The 23,025-nt window shown below is 44.3% G+C and overlaps 1 protein-coding gene across 1 annotated transcript in view; it reads left to right on the top strand.

The window, feature by feature from the left end:
• The first annotated feature begins 515 nt into the window (after nucleotides 1-515).
• WDR19 (WD repeat domain 19) overlaps nucleotides 516-23,025 on the top strand; it is an 85,403-nt gene continuing 62,893 nt past the window's right edge. The window contains 1 exon segment of the mRNA XM_085900087.1: nucleotides 516-991. Coding sequence (XP_085756213.1) covers nucleotides 516-991 — 476 coding nt within the window.

The following is a 23,025-nucleotide window of genomic DNA, read 5'->3' as shown; positions in this document are numbered from 1 at the left end:
CAGACACAGAGCAGACTTATCCCATTAGAACTTCTACAATCTTAACTTATGCTACGACAGGTGCCGTCTCAAACACAAACACAAAAACCCAAGGAAGATTAGATAGCCAGAAAGAAAGAGCAAATGAGGACGAACGGCCTCTCACTACCTGGCACTGTCGGCCGACCAATGCAACCCAGTATGCTTTGGGGGATAGGAGGGAGAAATACTGATGTCTAAGGTGTGGGAGTGGGAGGTGTGGTGTGGTGCAATATGGGGGGTGCAGTGTCGTGCCAGAGGAAACTGAGATTGCGAATCTGTAATGGATGCTCTTTTGTGTGTCCAGAGGGTACGAGATAGAAGGGTGGAAAGAAAGAGAGGAGAGAAGATGCGTGAGGTAAAAGATTCCTAGCCGAGTTGTGCATAGGTCTGTGAGTGTAGCGTGTACCTCTGTGAGACGCTCCGCTTGAGCGATCCCACCTCAAGAGTCGGCGCGTTATCTCCTGCTTAATCGCTTTGCTGGTGCTCGTCGAAACATGTGCTCCACACTGGTCCCAGAAAAATGTCCGTCACACACCAACCCCGAGTGTAGATGCAGTGACGGCAGACGAGGATCAGTGAAGAGAGGGTGGAGCAGAGAGGCGAAGGAGGGGGCGAGACAAACAGGCGAAGACGAGTGCGAGGCAAACAGGCGAAGACGAGTGCGAGGCAAACAGGCGAAGACGAGTGCGAGGCAAACAGGCGAAGACGAGTGCGAGGCAAACAGGCGAAGACGAGTGCGAGGCAAACAGGCGAAGACGAGTGCGAGGCAAACAGGCGAAGACGAGTGCGAGGCAAACAGGCGAAGACGAGTGCGAGGCAAACAGGCGAAGACGAGTGCGAGGCAAACAGGCGAAGACGAGTGCGAGGCAAACAGGCGAAGACGAGTGCGAGGCAAACAGGCGAAGACGAGTGCGAGGCAAACAGGCGAAGACGAGTGCGAGGCAAACAGGCGAAGACGAGTGCGAGGCAGGCAGGAGAAAAAGAGAGATGGCGCACGGCTTCGTGATCTGCCTTTTATAAGCCCCGGGCGAAGGTTGGGTGACGACCCGAAGCAACGTGCCATGGCCCAAATAGCGCTCCCCTATTGGGCCATGGCAGTCATAACCCCACGCTGCCAGGCTCCTGGGGCCGGCAGCGGTCTCATTCGCACATCCGGCGTGACACAGCCTCGCACCGAAATCCCGGGCCGCCCCTCCCACCCCCGTGACCCCTGTCCCTCGCCGCCCATCCTGCTATGTTTTGGCAACTGGACAAGGGTCGTGTCGGTCCTACATGCCCATTCGCAGCACACATCCCCGGCAAGATGCGGTTGGTGCTGTTAACGTGCTTGGCTTGTCCCCGCATCATGTGGTCGAGTGGCCTAGGCCATGCAGCATGCAGCTGTTTGGTGGCAAATTGTATCGATGCGGAGGTGCGAGGAGGCGCTGGATGATTTTTTCCTGTGTGCGGGAGATGTTGGTGGTCAAGGTGGTGAATTTTTGGTGAGCGAAGGTTGAGCAAGGCGAGACGCCGTTGTAAATTGGCGCACAGATTTGAATGAAAGGGCGTGCCATTCGCGCACCAGGCAGCGTTTTTGCTGTGATTCTTTCACAGGTGGCCGCCTGGGTGCTGTTATTCTTTTCGTGTGTGTTTGCTTACTTGCTTGCTTGATTTGTATCATTGATAAAAGGAAAGAGTTGAAATGGAAATCAGGATTGAATGGAAGATAGATATAATTATTAGACATAGCAATTAGACCCATGCAACACACTTCGTCCCATTAACCCACTAGACATGAGGGGAAGGTCTAACTGCACAAAGACTAACGAAATAACTGCCTGGGGATCACTGTATGTTGAGTGCCATTGCCTTAGAGGAATGCGGTTTTGCAGAACCACAACAATATCATAGGTGGGAAATTTTGTTCCTCATGGATAGGTGGTCATAGCTGCAAAGTTTCACCTTGATCTGTTCATCCGTTTTGGAGAATATTTTTGCCTCTTTTCCAACATGACTGTCACACCACGTGACCTATGACATCATAATTATCAATACAACATTCTACATGAGTAGTCACACCTATGGTGAAAATTTCCTGTCAATCTGACAAGCAGTTGCAGAGAAAAACACTCACGTTCTGTGCGGACAAATAAACAAGCAAATGAAAAATCACTCGTAGAGTGACGCTTGGCGAAACGGAATGGCACTTGCGAGAGCGCATACTGCCACCAGGCTGAACAGTTTACATTTTGGGGTCTACATAGTCTTAAGGGTCTACAGGATCTTAAAAGTCTAAAGGGTCTTCAGGGGTCTAAAGGAAGTGTGAGGTATTTGGGGTGTTATCAGGTCTCGAGGGTTTTTTAGGGTCATAATGGGTTTACATTCTGACCATTCTGACCAAGCGAATCCTGACCAAAAATGTGCATTGCCATCACTGGTTGGTAACCTTCAAACAAAAAATTTAAGCATGATTGCTACAAAAATGTGGGTGAATGAACATGTGACAAGCATAGGTCATAACGGGTCAAAAGGGTCTACAAGGTCTTAAGTGTCGACACAGTATTAAAATGATATGGGGTCTCAAGGGGTCTAATATTCCAAAGGGTTTACGTGGTCGTAGTGGTGTAAAGGGGTTTATAGGGTTTTACAGAGCCATAATGGGTTTAACGGGTCCAAAGACTCTAAGGGGTCTTAACTAATTGTCCAAACCCATCCACAACATGACTTTTTCCGAATCCTTCCACAACTTTTTGAGATAACATACAATATCGTTTTTGGCCCCATCTCTCCATTGTGAAGAATCACTTGAAAAAATTCTCAGATCCGGAATCTGATCTTCAGCAAAATCGAAACAATTAGTCCTTGTCACACATCCAACCTGTCCACCAAGTTTCATCCGAATCCGTCCACAACTTTTTAAGATGTCATGCAATATCGTTTTTAGCCCCATCTCTCAATGGTGAAGAATCACTTAAAAATTAAATATTTCTCATATCCAGATCCAGATCCAGATTCGGATCTTCACCAAAAGTTAATTGGTGTGTTCTTGTCACACACCCACACTGTCCACGAAGTTTCATCAGAATCAAATCCATAACCTTTTGAGATATTGTGCTATATATCGTTTTGGGCCCGATCCCTTATTGGTGAAGAATCACTTCTAAAATTCTCAGATCTGGATCCTTATTCAGACCTTCACTAAAATTAAGCGTTACTCTCCATGGCCAGTCACCACATACACAAAAGCATTCATCACGATTGCTTGAAAACTGTGGCCAAAAATTGTGAGACAGACAGGCAGACAGATGAAAAATCATTCAAAGAGTGACACTTGGCGAAACGGAACGGCACTCGGTTGAGCGCATACCTCCGCCAAACTGAACAGTTTACATTTTGCATCCCACTGATGGGTCGGATCTAAATCAGGATCTTAACCTAAATCAAATTGGTTTGTTCTAGTCACCGAACCAACTCATCCACAGAGTTTTGTCATAACTCATCCACTACTTTTTGAGATGTCATGCTGAACATAGTTTTTGGCCCCATCGCTCAATGGTGAAGAATCGCTTGGAAAATTCTCGTATCCAGGTGCGGGTTCAAATCTACACCACAGTTGAATCAATACGTCCTTCTCACACACCCAAACTGTCCATAAATTTTCTGCGGAACCCGTCCATAATCTTTTGAGATGTTGTGCTATATATCAATTTTAGCCATATCTCTCAATGGTGAAGAAACACTTGAAAAATTATCAGATCTGGATCTGGATTCGGATCTTCACCAAAATTTAGCGTTGCCGTCCTTGGCAGTCACCTCCACACACAAAAAAAATTCAGAACGATTGCTTGTAAATTGGTCAAAAATCATTTGAGAAACAGACAGACAGATAGACAAACGCTATAGACCAACATACTCAGCACAATTTCTTCTTTTGCCAAGTAAAGACAAAAATGACTTTATTAGTTTATTAAGTATTATTTCTTTTTGGGGTTGTGATGATCAGGTATAACTTTGCACCAATGGTAATTGTGATAATCGTTCTATTTAGGGATACTTTAACAATATTTAGGGTTAAGAAATGCCTTTTGTAATAATATTTTGTCTTCTTTCTACGATGTTGCTCGAATAGCTTTCTGTGGAACCATCAGGTTCAGTATTATAATTATATTTCCTTCATCTCTCTTTTTCTCTCCTCCTTTCCTTTAATGGATATTTCTTTTTGGGTTTTTTTTTTTTTTTTGTGAAGCCACTCATCACTTAGTGTCGATTGTGAACACTGGCTTTTCCAGCAACGATCCTTGCAGTTTTACATTTGAGGACATCGTTTTGTGAGGACGTTTACAGTGGCACAAATCGGCTTACTCTTGAAATATCCTTTGACATTGCTGTTGACGTGGTTTAAGATTGTGGATACTGTTGAGCAGATTTCTCGACCTGAATTCTGCCAATAACATTCAAGGCAGTCCCCAGGGATGACGGGATAGTTCAAAGGTCTTGTATTATCCTTTGAGCTGTCGAGTCTGGTTTTGATTCCTGACCTGACTATAAAACTGTCACCCTGTTGCTTTGTAGGCACAGCGCATTGCATCAATGAGTGTGCCATTCATCAAAGTTGATGTTGAGCCATCATCCCATCTGCCAGCACTTGTTCATGGATGTTAAATTCCTGTGGTGTCTTTCACATGAGTAGGCCATTGTGTGCTGGCATACTTGCCAAATTCCAAATAATTGCCCCAACCAGTTTGCAGGGCTCTTGCCTTTCTAACAGTGGTATGTGAAGACACGCATCACATCAAAGGATCATCAACTTTTCTGGATATTGTATTGTGTGCCACATATTGAAATCGGCCTGATATCGTTTTCCAATGGACTTAACTCATACGGCCTGGGCCAGAATCACTCACGCACACAAACATACACACACGCTGACACGTGCACACACACATACAGATATGTGCATAAATACATCCACACATACATACATATACACATATGTACACATGCACGCACACACATACGTACAAGCACATACATCCACATTTCCATTACTGGCTCGACGATTTTCCTTCACAGATGCAAGCAAAGTGTAATGCCTGGTTAAACCATCTCCTCTGCCTTTATGGCGGGGGCTGGCACACCTCAGGGTATTGCGCTGAGTACAGCAGCGATGTTTCTTGTATGTTTAAACAACCTCTCCAATTCCCTGGAAACTCCCTACCATTTTGCAAATGATTCTACCCTGTACTGTCAATCAGCTCCTTATCCTGAAGACAGGTTATTATCAGCAACTAAGTTCTTTTCAGCAGACTGAGAAGGTTAGGATTTGATTCAGTACCTGTAGTTTTTTTTTTTGGGGGGGGGGGGGGGTCCAGTACCTGCAATCCAGTTGTTTTTTTTTTTTTTAATCTGCAGTCCATGTTCATCTGTTTTTTTCTATATCTAGCTATTCCCCCAAGATCCCATGTCAGTGTGATGCCTCTCTATCCTTTGCCATATTTCTCTTCCATCAACATTGTTTATCTTTTCGAAAAACGTCTTTCTGAAGACCTCATTGCGCAAAAGTAGTGCTTGTTGTAAAGTACAAGTGAAGAACCCATCCTTACAGATGGATGACTTGTAATACTCACCAGCAGGTGCTATGCAATACATTTACATATAATTGTGGTTATTCCCCCACCCTGAACCGCTGGCACTATGGATTTTTTTAAAACGTCAAACCTTCCCAAGCACTCTTTGAGTACAACCACCAGTTTTCAACTCATTCTGTCTCATGATTCAGGAGTGCATAGAAGTCAAACAAACAAACACACAGACACTTCTCAAATTATATGTATGTATGTATATATATATATATATATATATATATATATATATATATATATATATATATATATATATATATATATATATATATATATTGTTACGTTTGAGGGGGGGGGGGTATGCATTCAAAGGGTAATTAGGATGTTTAATTAGGTATGCCATGCTGTTCGAGTTTACCAGGATCTCGATGTAATCAGTTGCAATTCAGTGGTGATAAGTTGTCTAGTAAATGTTCATTTCTTCAAGGGGGGAAATGATAAATGTCACGTAATTAGATAGGGACACGGGATAGGGTAAGTGTGTCTGCGTAAACCCCTTTTGGTATTCTCTGAAGACTGGCCATGACGTCACAGGACAGTGCAGCGGATGGCTCCGCCCCGTGATCACGATTGGCGGAAGGCGATGGCGGTGGGCCAATAAACGGCTCGATTGGAAGTGACGAGGACCAAGGATAAAAAGGTTCTGTTCGGGGTCGAAAAGGAAGAGGAAGAAGATTACAACCAAAAGATCGTGTTTTTTTGGTGTAGTTCCGTGTGGCGGCAGAGAGCGTCCTTGTTGTTGTGCTGAGTCGATCGTGTTCTTCATCGTGTCCTGGAGCCTTGCCGAGCCTCGTGCCTCACCTTGGTTGGCTCTGGGGTTCTGCTGACTCGGAGTACGGGGTCGAACGGCGGGCGGACCTGCTTCCCTCTCCTGCTCGCAACTTGGCGCCAGAACTGGTTCCCTGGCGGATGTGAGCGGACTTGGGCCAAGACCAGGAGGTCGACAGCACCACGGTTTCTCCTGCCCCCCCTGACGAGAGCAAGGCCAGCTCGTCCGACGCCGATCCAGGGACAGTTGCGTCCACACCACGGTCCAGCCTGACCACCAGAAATAGCTACTGTGTGTGTGTGTGTGTGTGTGTGTGTGTGTGTGTGTGTGTGTGTGTGTGTGTGTGTGTGTGTGTGCTTGGCGCCTTAGAGGGATTGAGAACTGTATATTCATTGGAATTGTCTGTGTTTTTCCCCACGCCCGATCCCACACCATCCCGTCGAATCGCCCCGGATCCCTCTTCTTGCCGAGTCTTGTTATTTCTGGTAATAATAAAAACAAATAAACATCATCAACTCAGTGAAAAGTGACTCGTGCCACCTTCCTCGTCCCGTTTGCGGTAGAGCGATTAGAACCGCCATGTTTGGGTTATAAATAAATAAACCGCCTCCATTGTTTCGGCTCATTCTACGTTGGCGGGACTGTTCAAGTCCCGTGGACGTCACAATATATATATATATATATATATATATATATATATATATATATATATATATATATATATATATATATATAGGAGTTTGTCTCTGGACGTGTCTGGGCGGTGTTTGTCTCAGGACAGATTAACCCTGGATGCATTCGGGAGGTGTATGTCTCCAGACGTGTCTGAGTGGTGTTTATGTCCAGACAGAAGTTTGTCTCCGAACGTGTCCGGTCAGTGTTTGTCTCCAGGTGGTATTTATCGTATGACTTGTAGAAAATGGATTTCAGACATTATTTTGTTTCCCTCTTCACTGTTATTCTATGCAGAATCATTTTGATGAGACGGTATGAATCGTAATTAATCCTCCACCGCACCTCACGTTGTGTTCCATTTCCCCAGCCCTCCTCACTCCCCCACCCCTCCCTGCTCCCCTTCCCTCCTCTCTCTTTCCCCTTCCACCTCTTCACTCTCCCCCATCTTTCTCTGCCCCTCTTACTATTCCCATCAGCGAGGCAATGGGTGGTATTTGCTGGCACATAAATATTCGGTGTTTTACCCGCCGCTTCGCTTTGTTTCATGGCAGCAAAAGGTGGCATGTTGTACTTCACTTACATTCTGCTATATTCACCTAATAATTTGCCTGAGGTCATCTTCCGTCTGAATGGAAGGCAGCTAACATCACCTCCATCAACCATCCTTGCTGCTTATGGCATGAGCAAAAATTTATTCAGCTTCACTGTGAAGCGCAGTGTTGGATTATTTGGTTTGAACCTCCACTTAAAATGAAAGATTTTGAAAATTTCAATTTTTTTTTACTCAATTTCAGCATCACCATAATGCATGTCATCAAGTTGTACTGGATATTATCAAGAGGTTTAAACTTTCTTTATATAAGAAGAGGATTTGTAATACTGGATATCACCAGGTGGCACGATATGATACACATTTACATCGAGAAAATTGTCTTCCCACACACACTGAACCCCCTCCCCCAGATATGCTACCCAACAGAAACCATACTTGGGGTACCATTAGGCAACATGCAAAATTTGGTTGGATTTGGTTCAGTATTTCTTTTTTTGAAGTACAGTACTGTCGGACCCTGACATTAATGGGCAATACATTTCTAAAAAATGCCGTGAATGGCGAATCTGCGAATGCCGAGGAATTATCTCATTGGGAAAAAGGGGGATAGGTTCCCAGTGATTCATTACAGAAAAATCAAATCTGGATATGGTATGCAAATCGCAAATGTTGGGGTCAGACAGTGTACATATATATGTATACATATATATGTATGTATATATATATATATATATATATATATATATATATATATATATATATATATATATATATATATATATATACATATACACACATACACGGTAGTTCATAGAACATGAAAACTCATGCAGTGTTTAAGTATGTACTTCAATTTTACTTAATGATATTTTAAAGATAGTTGAAAAAAAAAATTCAGAAGCTTATCGCTATGGAAGCAATCTTGTACGCCACCCTTACACACTATAATAGGATGACGTTGAGTAAGTTTAGGAGATTGAGGCTTTATTGATCACCAGAGAAAGTAGCATCAATCGGCTTTGTACATGGCCTTATAGACAGTGGGCAAAGGATCCAAAATGGGTCTAGTTTTTGACTTTCATGACACACCTCTGGTATCTACCTGAAATTTTGCATAGATTTAGATTAAAAAAAATCACTTGGAAAGAATTCACAACTTGTCAGTGCAAAAAGTTGCACATTAATTAGTTATGCTAATCAGCAAAACCAGAATGCACCATCTTGTGTCCATTCTGAGATAGCTGTGTATTCCTCTTTGGGAACTCTGATGTCAATGTATTTATAGGGAGATGACATGAATGTGGGATATATGGGTCACGCACACAAAAACAGTACAGCAATTGTAAATAGTAATGCCACGAATTGTTGATCTACAGACCTCATTCATCGGCACAAAAGTTGAACATACAAGTCAGGAAGACATGCACTGGACTGGCATACCGAAATCAAACACATTGTGTATCATAATATCATCCATCAGCAAATTAATCATCAGTCATTCTTCGTTCAATCATTGATACATAAATCTATAACACACCAAAGCTGAAATTATTTACACAACACTTTTTTTTTCATTAATATGTATATAATATCTCCATTAGATAATTTAAGCAGTGGCAAGATCATTTCAATTTCAGTTTCCACAGGTGAGTATATTGTGCACCGATTGCTTACAATTGTAGATTTGGAATTCTTCACATTATTTCTTTAGCACCAAGGCGGATTACATGAAATGTTTAGATTTACTTAATATATGTACATGTCCTGATGATCAAAGTTTTTTGAAAACTAACCTTTTTGCCATCAATAAAAATATATACATACCTATTCTACAAACATGTCTCAAAGTGTTTTGCATAGTTTTATCTGTTGCTTGCACCGATAAATGTTCCTTTTTATAGACAGACATTTTCTTCTGTTTTGTCATCATTATGCGGTTTTCCAATCATATATATATATATATATAAAATCTCAAAACTGGAGGAACGTTCACTTCATCATCAAAACATTGTAATGTGTATTATGCCTTCTGATGATGATAAGCATGAGCAATCCAATTATAGTACAGTACTTGCATATCGATTATGGAAACATGCATATGTTAATTAATGGTCCTCAGCAAGAGCAACTGTTATAAGAATTTCACGTAAAGGGGTCATACTCAGTCAAAAAGACAGGGGGAGAGGGAGAGGGAAAAAAAATTTTTTAACCCCAGGTCAATATATTAAGGTAGCCACTATTCTGGGTTCACGAAGGCAGAACAGGTCACAAACATTTTGGGAAAGTCCAATTTAGTAAACATTTTTCTTTGCAATGTGCATGTAATTTGCATACGCCATGCTCATCTAGGTTTGTTTGTGAATTGAAACATCTCGAGTGGACATGCATGAATCTTCACAAAAATTAATGACACAATGATTGATTGTATGAATCATATCAAATTGTTCATTGCATACAGACTACAGTGGCTAGGTGATTAATACTGAGATTAGTTTTTCCCTTAAATTTACACCAATAGAAAAATATTCTCAAGCACGACTAAAAATGTCATTGAAAGACTGTAGTCACCATCTTAGTGGAGCTGCTGGTGTACTAGTCGTAACTTTGCTCGTGTTTGTTGTGGGCAGCAGAAGTTCACAACAAAATTACACCAGCGGCACGGTATACTTTACATTGAAGTTCAATAATAATTATCGGTGTATAGCCACTGTGCATTAACATTTTTAGGTTGGCGTTCCGCTGCGACCGCAAACCCAATGTATCCGCACTGCTGTAGCAGGTTTGCCACCACATCGTTCATTTAATAACTACAGATGGAAACAATGCTGGTGTTGTGATTTATGTTTAGAATTTCAAGTCAGTCCGTACTCCATACGAGTCTAGATTTCAGTTAGGGCCATTGACACATGTCACAGTCAGTTTATGATTGAACCTCGACGGATGATACTGATACTAAGTGATAACACATCCAGTCGGATTCATGACAGTTAGATTATATCGTATAGTAAGCACTGAGTATTAATTTTGACCATTCTGTGAAAAATTAGTTAACGATAGAAAGGAGATCCTACCTTCCAGATCCGTCACATTCATGATCATCATCATCATCATCACCGGGCACGGCATCGTCGGTTGCAGCAGCTGCAATCCCCACACCGAGCCTGTGATCGCTGTGGTGTACTTGTCGCGCCTTGACAGCGTCCTTACTTTCGAGGCCTCCTTCCACATCAATCCACTTCGCAGCACATTCCGGAAATTTCTTTGTTTTTCTCACTAAATAGAATTACTTTGCTGTGGGTGTTGATGACGTGCATCAAACAGAACCCCGAATGACTGCCTTCAGAATCTTCGGCAGCGGCAGACGGCACGTATGTCGCCATAACAGCTCGTCTGCAACGAAGCGCGTCATTGGTTGATGAGCCTGGTGCTGTATGTCAAAAGCACTGTGATTGGACGATGTTTATAAGAAAATTGTCAAAATTTCGGGTGTTTTTTTTCCCATATTTTGAAAAAATGTGCAAGTTTTGTGCTTGACGAGTTTCAGTTACGATTTCTATAATATTTTCACACAACGTATTATAAATACAGGGAGATAGATAAACGAGGAGGGTTACGAAACTAAACAAAACATGAACTCGGCCCACGATCTATTAACAACGGCTTCTTCTTCTTCACCGCAATACCGCATTCTCCCACATGCCACGCCCACGTCAAACGGCTTCTTCTTCTTCACCACAATACCGCATTCTCTCACATGCCACGCCCATGTCAAACGGCTTCTTCTTATTCACCGCAATACTGCATTCTCTCACATGTCATGCCCATTTCAAACGGCTTCTTCTTCTTCACCACAATACCGCATTCTCTCACATGCCACGCCCATGTCAAACGGCTTCTTCTTATTCACCGCAATACTGCATTCTCTCACATGTCATGCCCATTTCAAACGGCTTCTTCTTCTTCACCACAATACCGCATTCTCTCACATGCCATGCCCATTTCAAACGGCTTCTTCTTCTTCACCACAATACCGCATTCTCTCACATGCCATGCCCATGTCAAACGGCTTCTTCTTATTCACCGCAATACTGCATTCTCTCACATGTCATGCCCATTTCGAACGGCTTCTTCTTCTTCACCACAATACCGCATTCTCTCACATGCCACGCCCACGTCAAACGGCTTCTTCTTCTTCACCACAATACTGCATTCTCTCACGTCATGCCCATTTCAAACGGCTTCTTCTTCTTCACCGCAATACCGCATTCTCTCACATGCCACGCATGAAGTGAATGCGAGAGAAAGACCTTCGGAGAAGAAGGCTTTATTTCACTTGATTGAAGCCGTCTCTACAGACACAAAAGGAATACATGTGCAGTGAGGAATACATGTGCAGCCGCAAAATATATCAGCAATTAGCCAGCATAAGCACGGAGTCCGGTATACTCTCAATTCTCACCATTCAACGAACACCAAGTGATCCTCTAGGGGAGCCTCGACTCGTGCCGGAGATGACTCCTCGATCGCTCTCGGGTGGAATGCGGTAGCTCTGTCGCCACCATTCTCGGGTGGAGGAGTTCCTGAGGGGGAAACACCTGGGGAGGGAATGTCAGAGGGAGGAGTACCAGATGGAGGAGTACCTGCGGGAGGAGTACCTGCGGGAGCCAGATGGCGAACCGACACAGTGGTCTCCCTGCCATCAGGAAGTCTAACATGAGCATACTCAGGATTAGCATCGATGAGTTTGACCTTCTCCACCATTGGTTCATACTTGCTTTGTCGTACCGGGCGCTTCATGAACACTGTTCCCGGATAGGTTAGCCAGTTGGGCACCGATTGGCCGCCAGTATATCATCGTTGGTGAGTAAACATTCGTTCGTGCGGAGTAGCATTGATGGACGTACAGAGCAAAGAGCATATGGAATTCAGGGCATCGGGAAGGGTAACCTCCCACCGCTCGGGCCCAGTCCTCTCGATCTCAGCGCCAGAGTTACGGCTTTCCAAATGACTCCATTATACCGTTCCACCTGCCCATTACCCTGTGGGTTGTAACCCGTCGTTCGACTAGTTGCTATGCCGTGCTCAAATAGGAACTGTTTTAGCCCGGCCGACATGAAACCCGGTCCTCTGTCTGAATGTATGTACGAAGGTTTCCCAAACATGGCAAAGAGGTCAGAGAGACATTTCACGACAGTGCCCGAGGTCATATCCCAGCACGGGAATGCAAATGGAAACCTTGAGTATTCATCAACAACCGTGAGTATGTATCTGTTGTCTGTCTCAGTCGGCAGGGGCCCTTTGAAGTCGATATTTAGTCTCTCGAAGGATGAAGTGGCCTTGATCAACCTGCCAGGAGCGGCGCCATATAATCTGGGGTTTAGTTCAGCACAAACAGGGCATGAAGCACTCATTTGTTTAATATCTTCGATAGAATAGGGAAGGTTTTGTCTGCGCACAATGTGCCATTCTGGTTACCCCTGGGTGGCACAGAGACACATGAAGGTCTTGCAAAGCCCAACCGGTTGTCGCCGAACAGTAGACCCGAGAGAAGGTGTCTGCAGCAAGGTTTTCCCTCCCGGGCCGGTAAACAATGTCGTAACTATAACAAGATAGATCTATCCGCCATCTCATTATTTTCTCGTTCTTAATTTTCCCGTTATTTTTCCCATCAAACATGAAGGCAACGGATCGCTGGTCTGTGACGAGTGTGAAGTGGTTGCCCAGTAAATAATGTCTCCATTTACGTCGGGCTTCGACAATAGCGTAGGCTTCCTTCTCTATCGCTGAGTGTCTCTGCTCGCTTCCAGAGAGAGTTCTCGAGAAGAACGCGACGGGTCGTCCCGACTGATTGCGTCGCGGCGATCGCGTGATTGGAAGCGTCCATTTCCACCACGAAGGACACCGAGCTGTCGATCGATAATACCACGGAATTACTGATATCATCTTTGAGGTTGTGGAAAGCTTTTACAACAGCGGCATCTGGTGGGAAGTTTTTGCAATGCACCAGGGGATGTATTTTCTCGGAATATTGGGGAATCCATCTCGCGTAGTAAGCGAACATCTCGATCACCCAACGCAATGACTGCAGGTCATGAGGTGAGGGTAGCTCACGGAGCGGGCGCAATCGTTCAGGATCAGGCTTAATCGCGCCGTCGGCTATTGTGTAGCCGAAAAGATCAATTGACCTTGCCGAGAATACGCATTTGTCGTAGTTGAGAGTCAGATTATATTTTCTAGCAATGCTCAAGAATCTGTCCAGATTCGTATCATGTTCCCCCCGATCCTAACCGCACACCGTGACATTGTCCACGTAAACAAAAGTGTCTTTGAGGTTTTCATCCGAGATGATGTCGTCCATGACTCGTTGGAAGCAAGCTACTCCATTAGTGACACCGAACGGAATCCTCCTAAATTGATAGAGGCGTCTACCTTCCTCGAACGCGGTGTAAGGTTTGTCTTCCTCTCGAATGGGAATTTGATGATAGGCGCTTCGCAAATCGATGGTGCTGAATATTTTGTAGTTGGCCACGCGTTCGACCATCTCGTCTATGCGCAGCAAAGGGTAGGCATCGAGATGGGTGAAGCGATTGACCGTTTGAGAGTAATCGACAACCATTCGTTTCTTATGGTTCTGGTTGGTGGTCACCAATAACTGCGGGCGCCATGGCGAATCGCTCGGTTCTATAATACCTTCTTCCAGCAATCGCTTGGTCTCGGAAGTGATGAAGTTCATATCGGCGGCGGTGTATCGTCGCGATTTGATCGCTATCGGTTTACAGTCCGGCGACAAGTTAACAAACAGCAGGGGGGACGATACCTCTGCGGTGGTCAGAGCATTTAGAATTAGACGAGGTTTGTTTCCTCCAAAGGGTATTTCAACGCTCATGTGCTGCTTGAGGACATTATGACCCAAAATTACGTCTGCGAATAAATCACGAAGCACCAGTACCCTTACATCCCGATGCGTGTAGCCTTTTACATCCAACTCAACATTGCAGTACCCTCGTACGCTGGACTGTAGTGATGTGGAGGCCATGCATACCGTATTGTCTGTCGGGTGGATCTTCCATTTCCGGCCTTTCGCTGGTGAGCTGTTGACGAAACTTTCAGAGCTACCGGTATCGATCAGAGCCTCGGCCATGTGCTCGTTAATTCGTACATTGATGATAACTTTGGATAGATTCCCCGGTGAAGCTGCTGTTACTTTCTTTTGTGAGTAGAGAGCCGCAGAAGTGGGTTTATTTCTTCTAAAAGTAGATTTGCATACCCTGGCAAATGCCCTTTCTTGTCACAGCTCATGCATGTGGCATCCCTGGCAGGGCATTTGTTACGGAGGTGTCTTTTGTACCCACAAAATAAACATTTACCAACCGAAGTAGTTGCTGAGGAGTTTGACGAGGTCTGGGTATCCGATTCCTCGGATTTATCTCCATCCTCAGTGTCGGAGGTATCCCGGGGAGTTCTTTGAGTTTCCGCCGTAGCAGCGTTCATTAACAACACCGGTGTCCCATATGATTCAAATTGCTGCTGAGCCGCATCCATAGCTCGGGTCTGGTCAGCTACCATTTCAAGAGTGGGTTGTGCTTTTTCCAGTAAGCGTTGCCGTATGGGGGCTGACCTGAGCCCCTGGATGAACGCCTCTCAGGTCGCTTCATCTCGATGTTCCTCGGCGGTTACAGCCCGGAAATTGCAGTCTTTGCCCAACTGCCTCAGAGCTTGCAGGAACTGATTGATTGTCTCCCCGGCTGCTTGCCTGCGTGTGTTGAGAAGATGTCTTGTGTATACCTCGTTCTTGCGCTTCACGTATAGCGCCCGCAGCACGTCGATCGCTGCGTCGTAGGTGTCACACTCCGAGAAGAGCCTGAATACACTTGGCGAGACATGGTTTACAAGTGCGGCCAGTTTGTCGGCTCCCTCTTCAATGATGGTCAGATAGTGTGAGAAGGTGCGGTACCAATGGAACCACTTCATTTCCGAGTCAGTAGCGTTGGGGTCCGCATCGAACCTCTCCGGCTTGTAGATCTTGCCCATAGTCGGTTGAGGCAGCCGAAGGAATCAAGTGAAATAAATTGAAGTGAATGCGAGAGAAAGACCTTCGGAGTAAAGGCTTTATTTCACTTGATTGAAGCCGTCTCTACAAACACATAAAGGAATACATGTGCAGTGAGGAATACATGTGCAGCCGCAAAATAAATCAGCAATTAGCCAGCATAAGCACGGAGTCCGGTATACTCTCAATTCCCACCATTCAACGAACACCAAGTGAACCACCGCCGTAAATGACAATGCCCCAGGGACAATCCCACCGACCGCGCGGCATCTCGGTTTTATCTGTCCCGTGTGCGAGCTGCGCGACATGTGATCGCGCGTCACTTCATCCTTTATTTCATCACAACGCACACGTCAAACGGCTTCTTCTTCTTCACCCCAATACTGCATTCTCTCACATGCCACGCACACATCAAACGGCTTCTTCTTCTTCACCACAATACTGCATTCTCTCACATGTCATGCCCATTTCAACCGGCTTCTTCTTCTTCACCCCAAGACTGCATTCTCTCACATGCCATGCCCATTTCAAATGGCTTCTTCTTCTTCACCCCAAGACTGCATTCTCTCACATGCCACGCACATGGCAAACGGCTTCTTTTTCTTCACCACAATACTGCATTCTCTCACATGCCACGCCCATGTCAAACGGCTTCTTCTTCTTCACCGCAATACCGCATTCTCTCACATGCCACGCACACGTCAAACGGCTTCTTCTTCACCCCACTACTGCATTCTCTCACATGCCACGCACACGTCAAACGGCTTCTTCTTCTTCACCACAATACTGCATTCTCTCACATGCCATGCCCATTTCAAACGGCTTCTTCCTCTTCACCTGAAGACTGCATTCTCTCACATGCCATGCCTACTTCTAACGGCTTCTTCTTCACCACAACACCGCATTCTCTCACATGCCACGCCCACTTCCCAGGGGCTGTGCTTGACGGTTCCCATGACACACAACATCTGGTAGAGAGCTTATCAAAGTACTGCAAAACTTGAGGTTCTTGGAAATATTACGTAGGCAATTTTTGTTCTCCAGTATTCAAGTATAAAATTCAATTTAAATAAAGGTTTAAAGGCGTATATATAAATTAATTCCGCGTTTTACCGAGTGTCTATGACATCACTCGAGGTAACATGTCACATGAGTTATTTATACCTGTTGTTTGTGTCCTTTATGACGTCTTTAAAAAACCTAGGTTTACTGTTTGTAATTATTTTCAATTTTGTTTGACTGCCAGACAGGCAGGTAGAATACAACAAGCTTAAATGAGCTAAGATCCTCGTCCTCTTAATGATGACGTCATAAAAACGAATATGACGTCATTGTGATGTATCAGGTTTGCGATAGATTATCTGTGCTAATGGCCAGCTTGATTCCCGCAAACAAAATTCAAACAGCTTGCCTAGTTTCGGAGATAATGTTGTAGGCAATTTCCATTAGCGGCGATATTATGACGTCAACTTTTTTTTCTAGAAAGAATTTCCAAAATCGGAGATGGTTACTGCCTGCGCGTGGGCTTTCTGCATATACATGGCAAGTTTCACGAAGATCCGATGAAAACTCTGGGTTGTGAAACAAAAAATAGGAATGACGTCATAAACATTGATATGACATAATAGTGATGTATCATATGTGCGGTAATTCATCTCTGCTAATGCCCTGTTCGATTCCCGCAAACAAAATTCAAAAAGCTTGCCTAGTTTCGGAGATAATTTTTTAGGCGATTTCCATTTGCGGAGATATTTTGACGTCATAACTTTTTTTCTCGGAGGAATTTTCAAAATCGGATATCGTTACTGTCTGCGCAGGGTATTTTTACATATATATGCCAAGTTTCAGGAAGTTTCGATGCAAACTGTAGGCTGTGAAACAAAAAAGTCCACAAAAAAAAGATGAAGAACAACAACGTAATACTGAGAGATCCTCCACGACGATCGAAAAACATTATTTCATTCCTCTCTGTCCCTGTGCGATCGGGATGAATTCAGAGCCAAAGTATGGTATCGCGACAAACTTGTCTTCCTATTCATGTTCCGAAATAGTGTTCAAAATGTAACATTCAATCAAAATGATTTATTCCTCGATCATAAACTGATGGCAGACAGACAGACAGACAGACCGACATCCAGATGGACGGTCATCAAGCAACTGCTTAACGCCGATTTTCGCTTCATTTTCACGGGGTTACAAACAAACAAATATATAAATATACAATTTTCCTTTCTTAGTACCTATAGTTAAGATATTTGTTTACTTTGCCTTTGTGTATATACCGTCAAATTTTCAGTGCAATGGCAGACCCTCATTTGTTGAAGAACTTCATGGAATGGACATTCCTCATTGCATTGGCAAGGCTGGTGTTGGCTTCACTGTTAAGGTGGCTGACTTAAGATCTTAGGACTTAGAGTCTTGAGTTTGAGCCCCTGTTATTCCGTTAAATAACACCAGTTGGGTTGACTCGGCCTGTCATTCTTCCGAGGTCAGCAAAATGAGTACCAGCTTACTGGAAACAAGGGGCACTGCATCCGTGGCACAGCCGTGCTCCCAGCAACGATGAAACTAAGATGACAGAAACCTAAGATGAGGCAGCTTCATACTGTTGACTATCGGCTGCTGATTCTACGCAGAATTATTACTTCTCATTCCTCCTCTCCCACCCATTTTGTACCCGCAGTTCTGATAACTCTGTGAAAATATATGGCAGGTATTGTCAAAGGATTGAGCAGATCAACATTCCAGTGCAGGTGCAAAGCCCCTTATTTGTACATCCACATCCATGCAGCAAATGCCTTTAGGCCAGGGATGTTGAAGCACCTCTGATCACATAAGCCAACTTTTGGCTTGCATCCAAGCCTGAGTAGCATCATCCTATCTATACCCGAGCTGGATGGTTAGCACTTTAATTTTTTTGTGTTGACTCATGTTTACCTAAAAACGTGTTTCATTAGCGGCGATTGCATTAGTATCATTTTTTAAAAACTGGATTGACATTGTCACCCTAACCCCTCCTTCCGGACTCCCACCCCTTCCCCACGAAAGTTGGTGGCTCGTGTGTTTATAAGTTATGCATTGTAAGAAAATGACTTTAAAACCCCTGGTCAGGTGTATCATGGTAAAAAACGTGATCCTATAAAGTTTTATGGTGATTAAGCTTGGGAGCTGAGGAGTGCACATTATGGCCTCTATTTCAGTGAATAAGTGAATTGTAAATTGCAGATACTTTTATAATTGCTTTTATTTACTTAATAAGTATCTTAACAAACTTTCTGTTTTAACTTTCTCTTAATAAGATAAAAAGATGCAATTAGTGATGGCATTAATGCATCAATATGCAAACAAGAAGACAACATTGTGCAGAGCATGATACTTGCAAAATCCATAAAACAAATTTGACCTCAACAATAATTGGTGGTTGAATTCAACGATCAAATATGCAAATCCTCTTCAAATTTCAAGTGAATCGGATGAAAATTGACAATTCACAAAATTCAGCCTATGTTGACCTTTTGGCCAATGTTGACTGAAGAAATAATTGGTGGTTGAATTCAATGACCTGATGTGCAAATTCTCTTCAAATTTCAAGTCAATGAGATGAAATTTGAGGATTTTATAAATCTCACCTAAGTTGTTGACCTTTAGCATATTTTGACCTTTTGGTCAATGTTGACGTCAAAAACAATTGGCGAGTTGAATTCAGTGACCTGAAATGTAAATCCTCTTCAAATTTCAAGTCAATCAGATGAAAATTGAGGATTTTAGAAATCTCCCCAAAGTTGTTGACCTTTGGCCTATGTTGACCTTTTGGCCAATGTTGACCGAAAAAATAATTAGTGGTTGAATTCACTAAGCTGATTTGAAAAACCTGTTCAAATTTCTAGTCATTCGGATGAAAATTGAGGACTTTAGAAATGTGATAACTTTGTTGACCTTTGGCCTATGTTGACCTTTTCACCTCAAAAACAATAGGCTTCTTCCGTCTGACAAACTCTACCTTTTGGTGAAGTTTTGTGAAGATTGGTTTAAAATTGTGACCCGTAGGCGATTGACAGAGAGATAGACAGACAGACAGACAGACAGAATAAACCAATGTCACCCGCAGGGTGACCCGTATCTTGCCAAAAGGTGACCACGTGTGACTTCTTTAAGGTCACACTGAGGTTAACAGAGCTGCTATCCACCAGGAGCGACTCCTTGAGGAACATCTGCCTACGAGAGATTCCGATGAGAATCGTTCTACAGAGTAACCATGAAAAATATTCTTTTGCCTCATAACGTCACCAAATGACGTCATAATGTCTCAAGCTTGACATATCGAGAAAGCACTCATCGAGGTGTTCAATTTGAGGTACTACACGATATGGTTCCTAAAACTTGAAAATTTGACCTTGGGGTCAAATATGTTTGACCTGAGGCGCTAATCATGAAGGTCAAGGCCAATCGCCACCAAAAATTAATCAGCTGAGCGCCAGACCATGAACTATATTCCCATGAAGTTTGAAGACGATCCGATCAAAATTACTCAAAAAATAAGGGTTTCGTCGACTCCCCTGATTTGCGACAAAGTGACCTTGACCTTCAAAATTTTGTGCACTGAAAGGGACCTCTATAGGCCTCTGATATGCGAAGTTACAAAAATTTCCAATGATAACTGTGCTCTGCAGAATTTTTTATACGTGATTACAGACAAAAAAAAAAAAACACAAGCTGACTAACATATTGTTGTGGTTACCAAATTCGCAAACCACCATTCAGGCCCCTTAAGTGAGGTATCTCGGTAAGTGCATGTGTAGTTAGGCCCAAACCCGTTGTCTAGTGGGAATACATGTCATTTATGCGAGCTGCGACTCTTCAGGATAGCCGTTTTTCTTTTACTATCTTTATTTTGGACCAACCGCCATGATTACCACCACAACCACAACATCAACCACCAACCACAACGCCGCTTCACCACAACCGCCACGACCTTCACGTCACACCTCGCAACCGTAGCATCGCCACCGTTCTTGCCCCGCTGTGGGTACCGGTGTTGGACTCGTGCAGGGCGCACGTCGAACAGCGTGTACAAAATCACGGATTTTGTGCTTCAAAAACGGATCAAAAACGACACACGCCCACTTTTTGCCGTCCAATCGGTGAGCGAGGGGCGATTTGGCCCCGCCTCCAGGACGATCGATATATGCAAATTTGTGGATCAAAAAGCCTTCACGCCCACTTTTTCTCGGGCCAATGGGGAGCGAGGTGAAAGGTCAAAGGGAGGGGGTCAAAGGCGAAGCTACGGGGGGATAAAAGGACCGTGTTCGTCGGTCGGAGAGTAAAGAAGAGGAGAGTCCAAAGAAGAGTCCAGAGTCGGAGAGTCCAGAGGCGGAGAGTAGGAGAGTCGGAAGCAGAGGGTCAAGACTTCGCGGGCGGTGGAGCTGCTCGTCGTGTGCGTTGGAGTCGGAACGGAGGGGACGAGCTGTGGAAAGGCGGCGACACCAGACGAGGGGGTGCTCGCGTCGTGCAGGGAGCTGCACCCGAGGGAGGCCGACAGCGCGACCTGGCCGAGGTGGAGACGCACACCAGGGATAATAAAGATCCTCTATACCCCGAGCATCAGCAACCCCCTCCTGTTTCCCCCCGCGCTGAGATAGTGCGACCAAGGGGGCCCCTTTCCCACCCCCTGCCAGACACTGTCCGCGAGGTCCGCGGAGTTGGGGCGCCACCGCCGCTCCGCGTCTCATCACCAGACGGGTAGGCGCGACCCGGTCTCGGCCTCAGGCCCGCCTCATCCTTGAGGGTATTTCTTTTCCTTGGTTTTGGGTATGTGTTGTCGGCGCCGTCTGTGAAGTAGAATTGTATAAGTGTTGCCGTGTGCTCGGTAGTCGGTATTAGCTCTGCATTGTCTTCGCTTTTATATTTGCTTTTTGTGTAAATGGAATTGTGTTTTTTCTGTGTGCTTTTGGTGGAATTGTATATGTGTGCTTCCCGTGTGCCGCGAATAAATGTGCTTTGTGTTGAACTGTTTCCCGCTTCGCTTCGTCATTTCTCCCATTGAATCCTCATCTTGCTTCACGTAAAGGGTTGGTAGTGGGCTGAATACGCCCAATAATTAATCGAACCGTCGAGGTCGACGATAACACCGCTCGGTTATTCTGATAGTACGGAACGGGTCGCTTAAGTGGCCCGTGTCCGAAGTCGACCTGCGGCGAGGTGCGATCGCCCGGTCTACCCTCCGCGTGGGTACTTAGGTAGGTCGAATTTGGCGAGCAACCCTATCCCACGCGGGGGCTGATTGGCTCGATCGCGGTGAGACCGAAAGGTCCACCCGTGACTGGTTCCCGGCGTTAGTCCGAGAGGGTCACGACTGGATTGTCGGTCTGGTGGGCGACGTGCCGCGATTCGAGTTACGTGGCCGTCAGCACGCCGGCGGGCGCGAAATCCGCAACAATATATTGCAAAAACTTGGTTTTGGCAAGATAATAATGAAAAATTATTGACACTTCCGGTTCCGGTTTTGAGCGGCAAGAGGTCTCCTTCGGGGCTCCCTGCTGACATTCTCAAAGTTAAGTTCCGGTTGTTATTTGTCCCGTTTTAACTGTTTAATTTTCTCACCTACATGTTAATGTGTGTTCCTAGTTCGGTTTTGTTTCAAAAATCGTGCTATTTTGTGAGTATTTATGTCGACGTTCTCACCTGGTGTTTGAGGCCTAGTCCTAGGCTTGAGGCCTACCGGTTCCACTTGGTGTTCGATCGTTTTTTTTTTTTTTGTTTGTTTGTTTTTTCTCCCCATTACCTTCAATTTCTATCCTCCCCATTACCTTCAATTTTCATCCTCCCCACTTTCCAAACATCCCCCATTCTCCCAACTAATCTCTTTCTTATCTCAAAAAAAAAAATAAAAAATAAAAAATAAAAAAACCCAACAACAACAACAACAACCTTCTCCCGATTCTGCTACTTCTTCCTCTTAACTTCCTCCTCGTCTTCCTCGATTTCTTTTTTTTTTTTGTTTACACTTCCATGACCTAATCTGTTGAACTCTCTCGTACATTAATATTAACAACAAAAACGATCTTATAATGCTTCATCTTCCTCTCTCACACATGTGGTACTCTTTACTGTTTCACAATGCACTACTCTTCTGCTATTTTAACAGACTGCTCTCATTTCGACCTCTCCTTCATTCCTTGCCTAAAAAATCCAACTATTACAGCGCTTCTTCTCTCCATGCTCTGAATTCGCCTTCATTGCATCCATCAAGAATTGTGTTAAATCGCATCTCTGACCTAAAACTTTTAAAAACCACAGTTTGCCATGGATGCTCGCTTTCCATCAACCATTCTTTTTT

The sequence above is a fragment of the Eptatretus burgeri genome, chromosome 10 (genome assembly GCF_056783735.1).
Source record: "Eptatretus burgeri isolate ZD-2024b chromosome 10, Ebu_testis_v1, whole genome shotgun sequence".
In the NCBI taxonomy this organism is placed as follows: Eukaryota; Metazoa; Chordata; class Myxini; order Myxiniformes; family Myxinidae; genus Eptatretus; species Eptatretus burgeri.
Note: the sequence above shows the minus strand (reverse complement) of the source record. Positions and strands in the feature narration are given on the sequence as shown.